At 45.1% G+C, this 19,374-nt stretch overlaps 1 protein-coding gene across 12 annotated transcripts in view; it reads left to right on the forward strand.

Annotated features, from left to right (window-relative positions):
- The first annotated feature begins 925 nt into the window (after nucleotides 1–925).
- PARD3 (par-3 family cell polarity regulator) overlaps nucleotides 926–19,374 on the forward strand; it is a 441,643-nt gene continuing 423,194 nt past the window's right edge. For all 12 annotated transcript variants that reach the window (XM_075271584.1, XM_075271589.1, XM_075271591.1 and 9 more), the window contains exon 1: nucleotides 926–1,182. In XM_075271584.1, coding sequence (XP_075127685.1) covers nucleotides 1,063–1,182 — 120 coding nt within the window. In that variant the 5' untranslated portion in view covers nucleotides 926–1,062. The remainder of the gene's footprint in view (nucleotides 1,183–19,374) is intronic.

The raw sequence follows: 19,374 nt of genomic DNA on the forward strand, positions 1-19,374 counted from the left end.
GCTGGTAGCTATATACTATGAGGCTGGTAGCTATATACTGTGAGGCTGGTAGCTATATACTGTGAGGCTGGTAGCTATATACTATGAGGCTGGTAGCTATATACTGTGAGGCTGGTAGCTATATACTGTGAGGCTGGTAGCTATATACTATGAGGCTGGTAGCTATATACTGTGAGGCTGGTAGCTATATACTGTGAGGCTGGTAGCTATATACTGTGAGGCTGGTAGCTATATACTATGAGGCTGGTAGCTATATACTGTGAGGCTGGAAGCTATATACTGTGAGGCTGGTAGCTATATACTATGAGGCTGGTAGCTATATACTATGAGGCTGACAGCTATATACTATGAGGCTGATAGCTGTATACTATTAGGCTGGTAGCTATATACTGTGATGCCGATAGCTATATACTGTGAGGCTGGTAGCTATATACTGTGATGCCGATAGCTATATACTGTGATGCCGATAGCTATATACTATGAGGCTGGTAGCTATATACTGTGAGGCTGGTAGCTATATACTGTGAGGCTAGTAGCTATATACTACGAGGCTGGTAGCTATATACCGTACTGTGAGGCTGGTAGCTATGAGCTCTGCCCCTCACACATAACACTGGCACTCCCAGCACTTCTATCACTTCTGATAATGTTATTCATGAATTACTGGCCTCAGTATTAGCAGCGCAGCCAACATTCAGATTAGGAAAATGCCGCCAACCAATTACAACAAAGCCTAAGGATTTAGGGGCAGGGCTGTATCCCACAAGAACATCTCATTCGTGGAGAGACCTGACTCTCAAACACAGCGGAAGCTGATTGGTCACAAGGCAAAGCCCCCTTTCTCCTGTTGGATGCGCCAATGGCGGTCAGACAATCCTGCTGGAAGAGGTGGGAGGAGCTTTGTATTTCACATGCAGGAGAGGAGGAGGCGGAGGGAGGAGGCTACTGCAGGCCCCGCATACACCGGAGGGTACGGAGGGAAAACCGGAACCCTGGATTAACCCCTTAGGTTAGGAGCGCGGGGAGAACAAGGCGGTATCCGCTAACTCCCCGGGCGGCGCTATGAAGGTGACGGTGAGCTTCGGTAGGACCCGGGTAGTGGTGCCCTGTGGAGACGGGAACTTGAAAGTTTCAAGCCTCATACAGCAAGCGGTGACCAGGTACAAGAAGGCCATAGCCAAGGTGAGTAAGGCCGGGGGAAAGCTGGGGAGGATGAACCGGGCGAATTGTTTACGCTTGGGATGTGATGACTAAAGTCCCCCCTATTTTTTAGGGGTGGTGCAGCCCGTCGAGTGAGTTTCCTATCCTGGAGCACCCCACTCTTTGATGTCGTAGGGGAATTCTGTGTCATCTGCACTGAACTCTGCTCTGTGCACAAGTCTCCAGTGGGCACTGGAGTAGTTGCATTGTGTTTCCCTTGGCTCTGTGGCATGTAGACTCCTCTGGAGGAGGTTGGCACTGTTGCACTGATCTTGAAGGAGACTTGTTACAGGCGTGCATGCACACTTGGCTTCTTCTTTGCAGTCAGTCTTGTGTTTACAAACAGCAGGGATCACCTGTAAATGTCTGCCATTCATTTACTGGCTATATTTGCAGAGTTAGGATATGATGACTAGTTTTATGTTGCATTTTATGTTGCATTATGTTACTTTTGTGCAGTTTCATTTGTGCAACTTTTCTTCCAGTAGATGTCGGTGAAGATGTCGCTGGGTTGTTACAGTCACGTGCAATGGATCACACTTTTGGCACTTGTGCCCCTTTCGTGCGCCATCTATATACATATATACGCCCAACGGCATCCATCTGCCCCTGATCTCGGTCAGTTCAGGATTTGGCTCATTGTTGGGGGACTGCTTAGGGATAGAAGTGCTCCTGATCAGACCTTAGGGTATGTCTACCCAGGACTTGCTTCCTTACAATGAATTGGCTGCAGTGGACTTGCCAGCAACTAATCTGCTGCAATGTACAGTAGCAGAAAAGTGGATGAGATTGAACAAAATCTTATTCATAAGATACATTGCCCTGTGCTTCGGGTTTTGCAGCTCTGCATCTATTCAAATAGGAGCATTGGTGCCCGGGGATGGGCAGAAAAGCTGATTGGCACGTGGCCTAGGTGGGAATTCCTGTCAATCAGATTCTGCTGGATAGGTTGTCATTGTAAAAGATGCTGTTTGGGTTGTCAAACCCCTTTAAAATGATATAAAATTAGAAAACCCCAATATCTAACTGATGAACCCCCCCCACAGTTGTAGCACTGCCGTTGCAGTGGCGCTTGCAGGAATGACGTGACTATTGCTGCACATTACTGGCTGTAGCGCTATATAGCATACAACCTCTTAGAGGCAGTGGGCACATGGATATACGGCCACATTGTCACCGTAACTTGGTACAAAATAGACTCAGGGAGCATTGGAACGTCAGAGGAGTTATCTGGTGAGTATGGGGTCTTGTCTTTATCTATAGCCCTTTCAATAACTTGCAGGAAAGCTTTCATGAAGGATTATATGGTCATTCTGAAATGGATCTTCAAAGTAAGTATATCAGCCCTATCAGATCTGATCCCGCATTCATTCAACCGTGTTTCAGGTACTATGATCGGTACTGGACAGTATTGGGCTGGGAGACAGGGACTGCTTTCATCATGGGTATCTATACTCCTGGGGGTCCCTCTCCTGCTATACTGTTCAGGCTGGTGAACACGGCTGAAACTCGGTCGCGTGAATACGGGATAAGGGATCTATTTAATAGTGCATGTAGTTTGTATTGCAAAATCTATTGACAGATCCTCTTTAAGGCTGGGCCTGCACGTATTGTAGTCACAACAGGTTAGCTGACGTTGGCTAACCCGTTGTGGTATACAGTATCAGTGTAGTGAATGGGATTTAAACAAATCCTATCCACCAGACTGATATCCGGCAGCCAAACCCGGAAATCTGGTTTAGAAAAAAAGTGGTCCCAGTCGGAACTTATATTATTCTTTGCAACACGTTAGCAGCAATGGACTTGCCGATGGTAATGGTTGCAGCAGTGGATAAGATTGAAATGGATATTATCCGCACACTGCACAATAATCTGGAAAAAAAACCACAGCGCAAATACTACTTGGCTAGTTTGGAATTTGCAAATTCCGCAGCAAATTCCTTGGAAAAATTCAGTTTCAAATTCCTGAGGCTGAATTTTTCAGCTGGTAAAAATTCTGCTATGTGAACGTTCCCTTGCACTGCTGGTTTTTGAGCCTTGAGTCGGTCAATTTCTTGCTGTGGGGTTGGCACCGTTTTCTGTCGTTACATTGCTAAGGTTGAAAACGTATCTAACCACAATGACAGAACCCTGGGATAAAACTAGACAATTTCGACTAGTTTTTGCAGGAGGCAGGCCAGCTTTGGGATGGTAGAGGGACAGGTATGTGTGGCCTTAGCGTAAAGGGGGTAATCTCGTACTATGATGTTGTATCGCTAGGGTTTGCCAATATAGCGATCAGTGGGGGCCTGACTGTTAGCACCCCATCGTCCCTGAGTATAAGGGCTGCAGTCCTGATTTAGTGCACACATCCAGTCACCTGACTATGCACTGATCTGTAGCATAGACCTTTCTCTTGAGTGAGGCACTGCCATACCCTATGCAGTCGGTGCCCGAGGTGCCAGTATGCAGGGGAAACCAGAGAAATGTTTGTAGCACTAAATTATTCTTGCAGCCTCTTCGTTCTCAGAATCTATGGGGTCCCACAAGTCAGACCCCACCAATAATAATGTCACTTTATAAGATGAGAATACGTCGGATCCATGCCCAACCCTTCCAGCGTATAGATATAAGTATAAGAAACTCTAGCCATGTCAGCTGGAGAAAGTGTTGGTGTATAGGATGAGAATCTCTTCAGGCCAGGTTATATGCTATATAGTATACATCCTTCCCGTGCTTTGCAATGTGGCGTAATAACTACTTGTAAGTAAATTAAGAGATTTGTGATCTCCGGACTTCAAAGCAGAACATAAATGTGCTGTAAGTGTTGCATTACACTCCTCCAGTGCTGGGGTGATGTATGAGTAAGGGGAAGGCTCTTTAGTACCTATTGGTCACCATTGAGTCGCTGTAAGGTTGCACCATTACCATAACTTGTCAGAAGTTCCCTATAGGTGAAAAAGTTAACCTAGGCATAGTTGGAATTCTTGCAACCATATTAAGTTGCTCAGAATTTTTTTTTCACCCATAATCTACAGTGCATGCTTCAAAAGTGGCCATAAGGGTTATTTCACATGGGCCGAAAAGTCAGCCTAGGCACATACATATACGGTGGAATACAGTAGCAGGAAAAGTGGAGACTAGAGATGAGCGAGTAGTATTCAATCGAATACCTGGCTCCCATAGGAATGCGTGTAAGTGGCCAAACATTGAATGTTCACTGCGCTTAACCCCTTGGTGTTCGGCCACTTACACACACTCCTATGGGAGCGAGGTTTTCGATCAAATACTACTCGCTCATCTCTAGTGGAGACTTTAACTTCAAAGGGCTAAAACTTTTGCAGGTTCAGATATCAAAAAGTAAATTTGAAACCGCAGCATTTTCACCTTAGGAACCCCCTGGAGCAGAATAGCAATGGAGGCCTGACGTCCATTGACAAGGTGTCATGTTGATGTGCCATCATGCTTGGGTACAAACATTGGCCAAAAAAGGATTTTCCGTACCGATGACCTATACACATGATAGACCATCAGTATCTGATCTATGGGAATCCTACACGTCAGGGAGCAGTGGATAGGAAGAGCGTGCAGACTTCTCTTATTCGTGTAATAGGAGCAGTGCAGCAGCCCCGTTCGCTGTATAGCGGTGCTTATGGGGAACTGCAACGCTGCTACTATTAGTTGAACGGGGGCTGTCAGCTTGCAACACCCCCCCCCCCCCATCCACTGCTGTAGCTTCTGGAGGCTGCCAGGATAGCTGGTCTGCACAGGGTCCAGGTATTGGACCCCCACAGATCACATACTGATGGCCTGTCCTGTGTATAGATCCTCAGTATGGAGAATCCTTTAAGGGACGTGCAACCCCTTTTAAGAATAGGTCATCAGGATCCCTGCTGATCAGTTCTCCTGCAGCCGCTATATAGCGAACAGACCCATCTGCGTATGGATATTTTTTCATCTAGCAGCTGATGAGATCAGTTGATCATTGGAGGTCCTGGGTGTCGGACCCCACCGGTGACCTAGCCTAAAGATAGGGCAACAATATAATTTTCCCAGAAAACCCCTTTAAGGCTGAGACCACCTGTTCCGGAAATGCAGCTCGTGCAAAAAAAAAATAATTTTTTTTTTTTTTTTTTTTTTTTAGGCAAAGCCAGGATTGGATCTAACAGGAAGTAGAAGTCCTTCCTTTATATTTCCTGTTCCTTTGGAAGACACTCCTGGCTTTGGCTCAAAAATAAGCAGAAAAATCGGCAAAAAAGCTTTTTGCAGCATGTGACCTCAGTTCAATTTTCAGGGATCCAAAATCATAGCGACTTTACTCTAAAACGGCGTCACGCTCAGCTCCATTGTGGTGCATAGAACAGAGTTGCAGTACCACATGGAGACTTTGGACAGGGGTGGTGCTGTTTTTGGAAGAAAGCAGTGTAACATTTCCTCTTGGTGAGGGCTTCAGAACTGCAGGACTTTATATAGGGCTTGTTCATACTAGCGACTGCGGTCTGGTTCTGTTTAGCCTCCTGTTTATGGCGCTCAGACATATTATCTAGGAGAAGGCTCTCACGTTGGCTGGCTATTAGAGTCCCAGAAGTGCCATCACTTCCAGGCATGTGACAGTGGTGAGCTGTCGGCGGTCTGTTATGTACAGATGTCGGTGACAGCGGAGATGATGTGACGTGGGCCGCACAATGTTATGTGTATCTTCACAGGTTACTCATGTAACATAAGCAGAATTGAGGCCTGCAGATATTATATTTCTGTCATTTCCCGGAGAAGGTTTAGTGCTACTTATTTTATACTATTTTATCTCATTTTCGTTTACTTGGGGCACAGACAATTTCGGCAAGACTGTATAAGAGGTCTCAAGACTCTTCCATCTTGGCACATGTTGGGGAAGAGAATTTCAACATGCCCTATTCTATTGTTCTCAAGAAGCCAAACTGCCTCCTAAGATGTCTTGCAGTGATTTACTGTATTTTTCGGACTATAAAACGCACTGGACTATAAGACGCACCTAGGTTTTAGAGGAGGAAAATAGGGAAAAAAATTTTGAAGCAAAAACAGGTAAAATATTTAATATATGGGAGTTGTAGTTTTGCAACAGCTGCAAGGCCACATTGACAGGTGACCCTGCAGCTGTACGGGGATGCATAGAGTGTTTTTTTTGCGGGGCCAGCTGTACTTTTTAGTTATACCATTTTGGGGGATATCTATTGCTTAGATCACCTTGTATTGAAAAAAAAACAGGAGGTGATTTAGAACTTTTATTTATTTCATATTTTTAAAGCTTTTTTTTTTTTTTTTTTTTTTTTTACTATTTTCTTCCCCCCCGGGGGCTTGAACCTGCGGTCACTTGATCGCAAGTCCCATAGACGGCAATACAAGTGTATTGCCGTCTATGGGACATTCTGTCTATTAGTATTACGGCTGGTCATAGAGACCAGCCGCAATACTAATACAGCAGTGACAGGCCGGGGAGCCTCATTAGGCTCCCAGCTCTCACCCGAACAGGTCGGCTCCTGCGATATCGCCGCGCAGGAGCCGGCCTGCAACTTTACAGGTACGGGGCCGGTGGGGACCGGCCCCGGGGGAGAAGGGGCCGCTGATACTGACCCGGCATCCGCTGTACTAGAGAGGTGGATGCCGGGGAGGGATAGACGCCGGGGCCTGAGACATTGCTACGATCCTCTCCCCTGCATGAAGCCAGCGGCGGGGGCACGGAGGAGCCCCTGCCGCTGCTGGCTTCATGCGGGGCAGAGGAGCGCAGCGATGTCGCAGGCCCCGGCACCTGTAATGGCGTCTATCACTTACCGGCTTCCGCCTCTCTATTACAGCGGATGCCAGGCGCCACCTTCAGACTATAAGACGCACCCTTCTTTTCCCCAAAAATTTTGGGGAAAAAAAGTGCGTCTTATAGTCCGAAAAATACGGTACTTCCTTTTCTCCTTCCCGTATACATACATGCATGCTAGGCCAAGCTGAGTGTTCAGGTATATAGGATGTATCAAGGGAATAACTGCTCTTTTGTTGACTGCTATACAGTATAAAGTGTATGATCAGCTGCTTTGATTTCCACCATGCTTTACACTGCAGTCTCCTCTTGTCTGAGATTTTCCAAAGGGAAACGCTTTTGGCCTTAAATAGGAATGTGTGAATACATTCAGTGTTAACGAAAAATGCAATGTGACCGATACCTTAGGTGCATCGCTGGATTAAAATACATACATGCATGCTCGGCTAAGGGAAGAATATGGATTATTCTCCATACAGTGCCATTGACTGCAATATTATCTGTGGTGGAACTTGTGTTAGGAGAGAGAAAGATCAGACAGTCAGACCTCATGTACATAGAAGAATCCAGACTGTGCACCAGCCAGATTCCTGGCCCAAACTCAGTCCAGAGGCCCAGCCTGTTTCATGATGTCCCCTCCGCTGTTGTACTGTTCCATGCTATATACAGTAATGGGATAGTGACAGGGACTCCTAGCGTTATACAGCAATATGGTGCAGGGAGTCCGGGTCTCTGAACTGAGTTTGGCCAATGTACAAAATGGATTTTTTGGTCCGTGTTCATCCAGGGGCATTGGATCTTGTCTTCTCCTTTTCTTCTGGGGCAGTTAAGGTATCTGCTACTCCCTCGCTATTCAGGGCACATGCATGCTCAGCCATACCAGGTATGCATGTGTATGATTAGATTGGGAGACTTACAGTGCTGTGAGTTGGAAAACTTGCTTTCAGCAACAGATGCCATTGAGATTTTGTTTCTTCATTTGCTTCTTTTTGTCATCTTACATAATTAAACTATTAACTCTTATATTTCTGAAAGCGTTCTTACTCTGCGCCATTTTTTTGACGCCTGCCTATACCTGTAGATGTCGACCACACAAACGATTGGCTGACCACTGACGAATAAGTTAAAGCCTTATCTGCTGATATGCTGGTACTTGTCTGAAACCGTCTCTCTAGTCTCCATAGCTGAGTGTAATGGGATCCCCTGTCAGTGACACATCCTCTTACTGGTTGGTATACAGCAGTCTGCACTTACAAATTCTTGGCATACCTGTTCATCTACTTACGTGCTCAGTATTGTACCTTGTACACTTAGGAGACAACCATCCCGTGGGCTGAGCCGAATACTTTCTTCATATCCATACTCTGCATTAAGCCGCATGATGTAAGCGATGGCAACATGTGTACGAGGCTGCTGAATATGTTGGCGCTATATCAACAGCAGAAATCAATATACACCGGGGATGTTATTGTGCTATGATAACATAAGCTTGTGCTGTGTTCTTGCAAATTGCTTATAAAGTTTTCCATGTTTTTGATGCTGATGGACTATCATAAAGGGATTCTCCAAAAAATGGTCAAAAACCCAGGTGGGGCATGGGGTGGGTGCACAACACTGGCTCCCATACTCTCAGCCTCCAATCCTGTTAAGACTGGAAGTAAACCACTTTGGTCTGGGGCCAGGGGATTACGTCCTTTTTTTTTTTTTTTTTTTTTTTCTCTCTTTCAATATATATTTTATACCTACCTCGGCCGCCTCTGAGTTTTGTCATTTCTCCTTTACACCCCATTTAAGGTCATCAGTATCAGATTGTGGGGGTGTGACTCTGAGCTGAACAGCATTGAGCTGCAGTACCAGGCACAACCACTACATATTGATGGAGCTGTGTCTTGTAGACAAAAAAGGGGGTTATAGAGGCTCCTTCAAATAACTGATCAGCGCGGTGCCAGGAATCCAAAAGATGGAGGACCTGTCTGCTTAAAAAGCAGTCATCTAGGGGCAACATGGTGGCTCAGTGGTTAGCACTGTAGCCTTACAGCGCTGGAGCCCTGGATTTGAATCCTGCCAGGAACAACATCTGCAAGGAGTTTGTATGTTCTGCCCGTGTATGTGTGTATTTCATCCCGTTCTACAAAGACATACTGATAGGGAAAAAATGTACATTGTGATCCCTATATGGGGCTCACAATCTACATTAAAAAAAAAAAAGAAAAAATGGGTACCCGCGGCTCCCATAGATTGTAATGGGGTCCGCCAGAGACACCAAGGCAGATGTGAACCTAGTCTCAGGTAGGTCGTTGTCTTTGGAATGGAGCGGTTATAACGTGTATATGTTTCTTTCAGGAACTAGTCATTTCTTTGCACTGTGAACGAAATGTCAAGGTCTTTTTTGATGAACGCTCTGGTTAAAGTGTAACTCCGCTGTTATACACAGTATTCTAGCCAGTACTACAATGCTATAGCCCTGCGTCATGTCGTCTGCTCTTTCTTTCCTTTTACTTACACATTCTGCAAAGTCTTTTTGGCTAAATTCTGTTCCGTACTATAGGGTCACGTTTCAGGACTTCATCATTGTCTTCAGTATTCTGCATCCTTATCCATCCGTTGTATCCTTCAGCACACCTAAAATGTACCGAACTTTACCATCCGCAACTCTCTCGCTCCTCAATTGACATGGAATTTGATCACCAAAACATCTTTAGGGAACTTTATCTGCTTTTGATGAACTTTGGACTGTCTGGGTGTTGTGACTGTAACAGAGATGCTGTAATGTGACTACTAAGCCCAGTGATAATTTGTATTGGCGTGTGTTGTAACAATAGACGTTAAAGGGGTCCTTCAAGCACCAACCCCTATTACATCCTTCAATAGACACCACCAATTCTGGCACAGGTGGTATTTCTAGTCCCCCGCCATTCCTGAGCAAACATTGTTGTAAGTTTCAGTGCAGTTATATCCTCTATTGTCAGGTGGGCGTTCCTTTTCTTTCTGTCCCATCTAGGTCCGCCCACCTGACAGCTGAGAGTGTAATTGACCTAAAAGTAACAGGAATAATTGCTCGGGAATGATGGGCTAGAGAAAAAATTCCAACTGTACGGGATTCAGTAGAGGATGCAATGAGGCGAAACCTCTTTGTAAGGGGATTCCCAGCTATTGTTAGGCTATGCTGTCACTTGTTTATCCTTGGACTTTAATGTCTGTGACCCCCGTGATCCAGAGAGTGGAGGGGACACAGACCTGGCATAGTCCAGCTTGCCTTTCATGGTTTTTCTCTGCTCAGATCACCCAGCATGGTGCGGTATCGTAGCCATCACCTTGTAATATGGTAATAATCCTTAAAGCCGCCTGCGTACATCAGTGGTGATGTCTTTTATATGGTGTGGGATCTTCTCATAAACATCTGTCCGGCCGATCCTGACCTAGACCTCTGTGACATACTGGACTACAGGTATTTGGAGGGGTGTAGAGTCTCCCGTTCATTGCTCAGTGTCCTATACTTATATATGGATTGTACTAGGGCTGGAGCAGTAATCTGCAGTAATGCTCACTCAGCACTTTGTGCAATGTTTAGACTGTTCTGTGTCACAAGGGTTATAATACCATGGTGTTTGTGGATAGATTACATGTATGCTCAGAAAATGACAGGAATTGCTGACTTGCGGTGTCTGTAGCGCTTCAAGTGTTAAATGCACAACTACCATGTATGAAGTAACTTTCTATAGTCTGGGACTTGTCAGAATCCCAGCCATGATGTCCTTATTGTGCCCGGGTTATCTTCTCATACATGTAGTGTCCTCCTGTTATCCAGCCATGATGTCCTTATTGTGTCCGGGTTATCTTCTCATACATGTAGTGTCCTCCTGATAACCAGCCATGATGTCCTTATTGTGTCCAGGTTATCTTCTCATACATGTAGTGTCCTCCTGTTATCCAGCCATGATGTCCTTATTGTGGTCAGGTTATCTTCTCATACATGTAGTGTCCTCCTGATAACCAGCCATGATGTCCTTATTGTGTCCAGGTTATCTTCTCATACATGTAGTGTCCTCCTGTTATCCAGCCATGATGTCCTTATTGTGTCCGGGTTATCTTCTCATACATGTAGTGTCCTCCTGATAACCAGCCATGATGTCCTTATTGTGCCCGGGTTATCTTCTCATACATGTAGTGTCCTCCTGTTATCCAGCCATGATGTCCTTATTGTGGTCAGGTTATCTTCTCATACATGTAGTGTCCTCCTGATAACCAGCCATGATGTCCTTATTGTGTCCAGGTTATCTTCTCATACATGTAGTGTCCTCCTGTTATCCAGCCATGATGTCCTTATTGTGTCCGGGTTATCTTCTCATACATGTAGTGTCCCCCTGATAACCAGCCATGATGTCCTTATTGTGTCCGGGTTATCTTCTCATACATGTAGTGTCCTCCTGATAACCAGCCATGATGTCCTTATTGTGTCCGGGTTATCTTCTCATACATGTAGTTTCCTCTCCTGATAACCAGCCATGATGTCCTTATTGTGGCCAGGTTATCTTCTCTTACTCCTCCTGATAACCAGCCATGATGTTCACTCATTTTCAGTGGGTGTCTTTGAAGATCACGACATGCCATATGTGTTTGGGTTGCTTTTAAGCTGTGTTAACCGTCCAGGTTCACATAAGGCTGATAGGATTACAGTTTTTTCCTTCTATTATGTAAGACATGGCGACTTGAGAAATCCGTGCTGAGACTATTGTGTTATGGCTTGTGAGCGGTGTAATATCATGTATAGTAGTGTGTGGGGTTCAGGTTATCAAATGCAGTTCTAGAAGCAAAAACAATTTGATTGGGGAAGGGGGATGGGGTGGGAGTAGCACCTGTTCTTTATACTTTATTATCTACACCTGATTTTGGCTTCAAAAAACTGCATCCACAAACCTGAGTGTGTGAACATACCCTACATTTCTATGCCACGTTATCCTGCACCAAGCTGCAATGCCATCTAGCACCCTGAAGATGACCTGTAGGGGCAGACTTGGCATTGACTGTGTGTGTGAGATGCTTCATACGCCTACAATTTTGCAATCGTCAAATTTCCAACTTTTTTTTTTTTTTTTGCAATTCCAAATTAAATCTACGTGAACCAGCATGTACTTTTAACCCCACAGCTGATCACTAGTCATGAATAGCAGCAGTTTAGACTGGTTTTTTAAAAAAAAAAAAAAAAAAAAAAGTGGCCAATCTGATCCTTCAATGTTCTACACTAGGTTCACACGTGCACTCGGGGTTCTGTTGTTCAGGTCCGCTTGGGGACCCAAAACACGGAAACCCAATCTGCTTAAAAAGCAGTTACCCATGGAAACCTGTGGACCCCATAGACCAGTGATGGCGAACCTATGGCACGCGTGCCAGAGAGGGCACGCAGAGCCCTCCATGCTGGCACGCGTGCGGTCGCCCGGATCGCTCACCAACAGGGAATCCGGTACAGGATTCCCCGTTGATGAGCGATCACTGCCTTCAGTTGTATGTGCAAATGCACATACAGCTGAAAGCTGTCAGGGTAGGCCGCGGATCGCGCGACCGCGGCCTACACTGGCTGTAGAGTTTGACCTCTGCCCCGACGCGGGCGCGATGACGTCATCAGCGCCGCCAGTAACAAGAAGATGGATGCCGGCGGCTCTTCAGGGGTGAGTATGAGAGTGGCTCACTGTGTATATGATGTTGGGGGGAGCGCTTATAATACTTGGTGGGGTGTATGATACTGGGGGGGGAGTGTATAATACTGAGGGGGCTTATAATACTGGGTGGGGTGTATAATACTGAGGGGGCTTATAATACTGGGGGGAGTGTATAATACTGGGGGGGCTTATAATACTGGGGGGAGTGTATAATACTGGGGTGGCTTATAATACTGGGGGGTGTACTAAAGAGCATATAATACTGGGGGGGGGCCTATTTATAAGCACACAATACTGTGTGTGGATGCCACTGTGGAGCATATAATCCTGTGGGGGGGGGACACCTACTGAGGAGCATATAACACTGGGGGGCTACTGTGGTACTGTGGAGCATATAATCCTGTGGGGGGGGACACACCCACTGCAGAGCATATAATACTGTCTGGGGTCCCCTCACTATTTATATCACACAGTATCTGTTTTATAGCAGACGTGATATTAGTACAGGATGTAAGAATATTACACGGTAACTATAAAACAGATCCTGTGCGATGTAAATAGTGAAAATTAATTGTTCAAAGTACCAAATGCCGAGACCTTTACATTTCAGTACAACGTTGTTTGTATTATTGAAAGCTCTGTAAAGCCCCACATGACTGTAATTTTTGGTCAGTAACTGTCCGCAATTGTGGATCCGCATAGTATTAAGTCTATATTGTCGTGTTGGCACTCCGCGAAAATTTTGTGGGTTTTGGGTTGCAGTTTGGGCACTCGGTCTCTAAAAGGTTCGCCATCACTGCCATAGACTATAATGGGATGCTTGCAGGACCTTTCTCTCTGCATTTTTCAAGTGTAATAGGGGACAGAATCCTGGAATACAGTGCACTGGTGTGAATCCAGCCTTAGAAATGAGTGAAGTGGTGGTGGATTAAGGGTATCCTAACATGGTGGAGTCTGCCTGAAAATCAGCGGTAGGTTTCGTCGAAGAAGTAAGCGTCCAGTTGCTACGAACTTCACAGCTATTTCAGTAGCTTGAGACTCTCCACTGACTACTAGACCTACCTGGGATTCGTTCTCCACCATGTAAACTGACCCTAAGGCAGGCGGTACACATTAGGTTTCAGATGGCCGGATAAATGATAGGATACTTTGTAAGAATAATCACATTGTTAATATTAGCTAATAAACTAGGGGGTGTTTTAGAAGTACAAAATAGAATGTGCACTGAGTCTGCGCAAGTTGGCCGATGGTTGGCCAAAAGCGGCTATTTACCCCAAATGTTGGTATATTAGGCTGTCAGCACCCTGAAAATATCCAGCACCACCCATCAGCTCATTGCAAAATAAATGCTGCTGTCAGTCGGCAGTCGCTCACTTGTTTATGGCATTAAAGGGATTCTACCATTAAAATCCAATTTTTTTTTTTTTTGTCCGTAACACGTAGGAATAGCTTTAAGAAAGGCTATTTGTCTTCTACCTTTAGATGTCTTCTCCGCGCCGTCATTCGGTAGAAATCCCCGTTTTGTGAGTATGCAAATGAGTTCTCTCGCAGCATTGGGGGCATCCCCAATGCTGCGAGAGAACTCTCCAGCCCCGCCTCCATCTTCTTCAGGAACGGCCTCTCTGCGCAGCGTCTTCAGGTGCTGGCTTCAAACTTCTAGGCCTCGGGCCGAGTTGACTGTGCATGCCCACAGGCCACAAGAAAATGGCCGCTTACGTACTGTGTACTTGCTGAGGTAGAGGAATGAGCGCTTTTTTGAAATGTTAATGAGGTGGAGGCGGCAGGGGCTCAGGTGTACGGTGTTATGGCAGGATGGAATGAAAGGTTACCCTGAGGCAGCCGACTTGTGAGACTAGGGAAAGTATGGAGCTGTGATTGTAATGTAGCATATTGGCCAGCTCACTATGGGAAGGGACAAATCTATATATAATTGTATACCAGGTCCAGAGACACTTACGGTATATATGTACATGTGTCATAGAGGGTACTAGCTAAAGTTATACAATTCATTGTAATTGTAAATAATATATAAAAATAATAAAATTAAAATATAAAAAATATCTAATCTGAAATAGATATCATATAATTTTACATCAAACATGCATACATGACTGGACGTAGCTATAGTAACCACCATGAAAACACTTTTGTTCACATTACCGACTGCATTTGGTGAAGAGGAATACATATCACACACAAAATTAATATTGCAAAATGACTTTAACCCATTCATCCCCCTGGAGAGCAGTATCGCCGGGAATGAGGTCAGCCCAGGCGGTGCTGCACTCACTTACTTTTTGATTTCTACATTAACTGTAGTAAATATGTAAATGCAATTTTCTTTTTAATTTAGATGCTTTGGAAAGATTAACCGCTCATGTTAATAATGTCTGCCATTCTTTGCATACTAAGTAGGGCCTGGAGGATGGAGGGAAGCGATAGAGAGATTTGCTGTAATTGTTTCCTCCGCTGCGGGCCCTGATCATTCACCATGTGCTTGCCTCCGACCTATGTGCCAATGTGATGACTGCAGATGGGTACGCACAAGAGGGTTGTCTGACATAAATGGCGTATGGTCGGTTCTTGATTGGATTTTCTGATGAGGCTAATAATTAAGGTAATGATGGCCATGATCTCGGTGATGACAGTCTCATCCGTCCATCTCTCATTACAGGTGACAGCTTCTTTTTGTACCAAGTACATGATTTGTTCTCACCTGCTTTTGTGAGGTCTTTGACATGGATTTGATCCAGGTTTCTAGAAAAACTTGTAATGGGTCTGTAAGGTGCTGCTGTTCTTCCTTAAGACACTCGTGACCGCTATTCCAGATGGTTTGTGGTAAACCCCTCTGGTTTGGTACACTCGTCCTCTTGGGGTCCTGGAAGCGAAGCTATTTGTGCACAGTCCCCTAGAACCCAAAAAACGAAGAAAGGCGTTCTGTTTTCTTTATTTAGTGAAGGGAAATAGCCTATAGACTCAGAGGAAGTGCGGGAAACATCTGAATAATGTGCATGTCAAAAGATCTGGGACCATAAAACTGCACCACATTAAGCAGGATTTGGTGGTGCACATTTGGGACTCCAGCAGTTCAACTATATGAAGTTTACAGACCACATGACCTAATGTCACATGGCTTGTTTGCATTCATTAATGAGTTGAGCTTTGATCCTAATCAAAACCGCTATACAATGTATGCAGTTATCCATAATTGCAGATGATGTAGGGACCCATTCATTTCTACAGTCCCATATACACATCCAAGTGTTTACGGATTTTTGCCTGGCCTGTAGAAAAGAGCTGCAACTTATGTAGAAGGTTCCGTATTTCTGTTTTTGCAGCGCGGTCCATTCCTACAATGCATCCGTGTGCCATCCATTCTGTTTTCACTGACCCTTAGGATGCCTAATTCCCATAATCTACAGTGTAGAAATATAAATGCTCAACCTAAGTTTTGGGAGATCATTGCAGAAGTATAATTGATGTTTTTGTGACCCAACATTGCTAGAATACCCTAAAACACAGGCCCAAGAAAAAAAATGTCTAGATGAGTTAGTAGGGTTGGACAGTTATGACCGAAATCAGGTTTTATACCTTGGCCGTTATTAATGGTGATTATTTAGGTCACACCCTTCTTGCTGTACGTGTTAAGCGAACCTTGCGAGGTGCGCCCGGACCAAACATGGCTGACCTGAAACTATTATACTGTGGGGTCTCTTCAGACCCCAGAGTATATAGAGCGGAATCCAATGTTAATCACAGTGTTACTCCCCTCTCCTGGTCTCCGGCACAGCTCCGTGTTCTCTTTGTCACTTCTGACTGGCATCAGGGACCGCTGAGGTCCAACTACAAGCCTCAGCGGTCACAGAGTCGTGACACGTTTATCTATGCGTCATGTCACCACATGACCAGCTGAGGCCCAACCACAGACCTCAGCAGTCCCTGACATCAATCAGATGTGCCGAAGAGAACAGTGAGCCGTCCCGGAGCCCAGGAGAGGTAAGTAACGCTGTTATAGGTGATCCCCTTCCCATTGGCCTCCACTGTTATACTGAGACCACACAGTTTAATAGCCGTTCCAATTCTGTCATGTTCTGAAATAACAGATGTGAACACAATCATGTCGGATATCCTGGTTGATCGGTTTTGGTTAAACGCCCGCCCGGTGTGTTAGTCTGTTTAATTTATTCTCTGTATATTTTAATATTCGGACTTGTGTGTTTGGTGCTGCTTTCCTTGTCATCCATTCAGTCGTTGACTATACATGGCTATACAGGTTTTCTTCTCTCCTCTGCACCAGTAATAGAAAGGCCTCCACATCAATGGCTTCTCTTCCCACCAGAACCCTGAGGTCAGCGGCGAGGTTACTCCCCGCAGTGACACGGGCACAGGGGACGCACACTCACTATTAATTTGCTAATGAGGGCGATACTCGGGGGTTCTCATAGTTGTCGTCTCTTTGGCTCCCTGGTGATAGATCTTTATGTAAGGCTCCTATATGACCCTTGTCCTCTGAGTGTCTTTACTAGTCCGCCTGCAGTTATTTTCTCATTACTTCCCATATTGGCTGTTTACATAAGATATCATGCTACACCTTACACTTGTCTGTGTCCTTACTTGACACAACCCTACAGAAGGCCGCAGTTTTTGACAGGGAGGTTGCTATGTTTTTATGACTCTTCATCATGTTGGAATCTTGTCAGGGCTTTGCAGAAATCTATGGCAGAAATCCGAGGGTGGCGCTAGGACGTTGGATGCAGATGTGTGCTCCTGAATGTGAGGATGAGGATGGTCAGCACTGGGATGTAGAGTGGGGTGGAAGCCCCCGTCAGCCCAAAAATAGCAACAGACCAGCACTGATTTGCACGTGTATGTGTAAGGAAGGCTGTTGAACAGCCAAAACGCGTCACAATCACCTTTCATGTGAATAATCACGGATTTAATTGCATTGTGCGAACACAGCTCAAAGACGGTAAACTCTGAGATAAGGGATAAAAGTGCTTCGGATGACCCTACATTTTAGGGCTCATTCACATCACGTTTTTACATCCAGATTAGTGCCGGGCTCTTCGTTGTTCAGGTCTGTTGCGGGACCAAAATGGAGTGGTTATTCATGGACACCGGGCTTAGCCAAGTGTGCATGTACTGTGAATGGGGAAAGAAGAAGAACAAAAAAAAAAGCAGCTTCCTAGAGACTCCTCCAGAGAGCAGAAGGAATGGGCAACAACCAAATCCTTCTTTCCTACCGATGTATTCTACCGTATTGAAAGCCAGGACACCCCATCCACATTACAGTAGATCAGGGGTTGGGAACCTTGGCTTTCCAGCTGTTGCAAAACTACAACTCCCAGCATGCATACCTGCTCTGCTGATCTTGGAACTCCCATGGAAGTGAATGGAGCATGCTGGGAGTTGTAGTTTCACCGCAGCTGGAGAGCCGAAGGTTCACTACCCTTGTATTAGACGGTCAGCAGTCTTGTCAATGTTTGTTACTTTAGCTGCTGTGAAACTACATCTCCCAGCATGCATACTTGCTGTACCACTCTTGGAACTCCCATAGAAGTGACTAGAGCATGCTGGGAGTTGTAGTTTCACTGCATCTAGAGAGTAGAATATAAACTGGTACATAAATGGAGAGGGTGCTGGGTCCTGTCTGGAGGAGGACGGAGTGTCCTTCATATACATGAGGAGGAGCTCTGCAGATCTTTGGTTAACAAGATGTGTCATTTCTGTCCTCAGAAGCCTAACCTGCTCATAGTCTAACCACAATGGTCTGCTGACATCAGCACTTTCCTCAAATACATGCTGCACAATGGAGCTTGGATTTCTTCCTCTTGAGTAACCTGGCCATGCCAACATCATTACTTGGCCAATCCATGTTGCCACATATGTGCTGTTTTTGGCTGTTCCTGTGCCCTGAATGTTACCCAGCATATGTTCTCCGCTTTGCTCTGCACTACAAAGTCTCGGAGACTTATTAGTATGCTGCAGGGTAACGCCGCCTCTCCCCAGCACCACACTGTGCTCCTGTATGGCAGCCTGTCCAGCGCTGGCTGGGAGGTGACGGCCTACGCTGTGCAGCATTTGGTGTACGCTGCGGTCTGTTACTTATACTGAGCCGTAGATGAGGACATGACTGCCAAACCCTATTATTAGAGTATTTATCCTTGTAGTATATGTAAATTACTCCGGCTGAGTGAAACGTACACGTAAGGGGCTTCTTTGTATTCGTTTGTGCCCTTAAAGGTAATGTATTATCAAAAAAGAGCTACTTTTTAATCCTAAGTATCCACGTTACACATATTTTTTAAGGAGAAGTTCGGGCAAGTTGGCCGTCCACATAATTATGGACAGAAAATTGAATAAAATAATCTACAATCCGAATATAAAAGCAGATTGGAAAAACGTGATGTCTCTTAAATTTTTATAATTTTTTTTTTTTTCTAAAAATTGACAAAACCTTCCCTTTAAAGCAGCTGTCTCGTACCTTTTGGAGCAAAATTGCATAATACTTATACAAATGTGACACGCGGCCTCATACTCTTGACACTGACTTTGTGCCGCCATACTGTGCTGTAGGTGGTAGATCTTTACTGCGGGTTGCTTTGCACCATAAAGGGCATATGGGGTATAAGAATTGGGACCTACCTGCAGAATCAGGTTATGGAAATAAACCTTACGTACATTGTACTCTATTATATGTTAGACTACGTATATTGTCATTGCTATCGGTCGGTCACCTATAGTGTGTTT

The sequence above is a fragment of the Leptodactylus fuscus genome, chromosome 4, assembly GCF_031893055.1.
Source record: "Leptodactylus fuscus isolate aLepFus1 chromosome 4, aLepFus1.hap2, whole genome shotgun sequence".
NCBI classification, from domain to species: Eukaryota; Metazoa; Chordata; class Amphibia; order Anura; family Leptodactylidae; genus Leptodactylus; species Leptodactylus fuscus.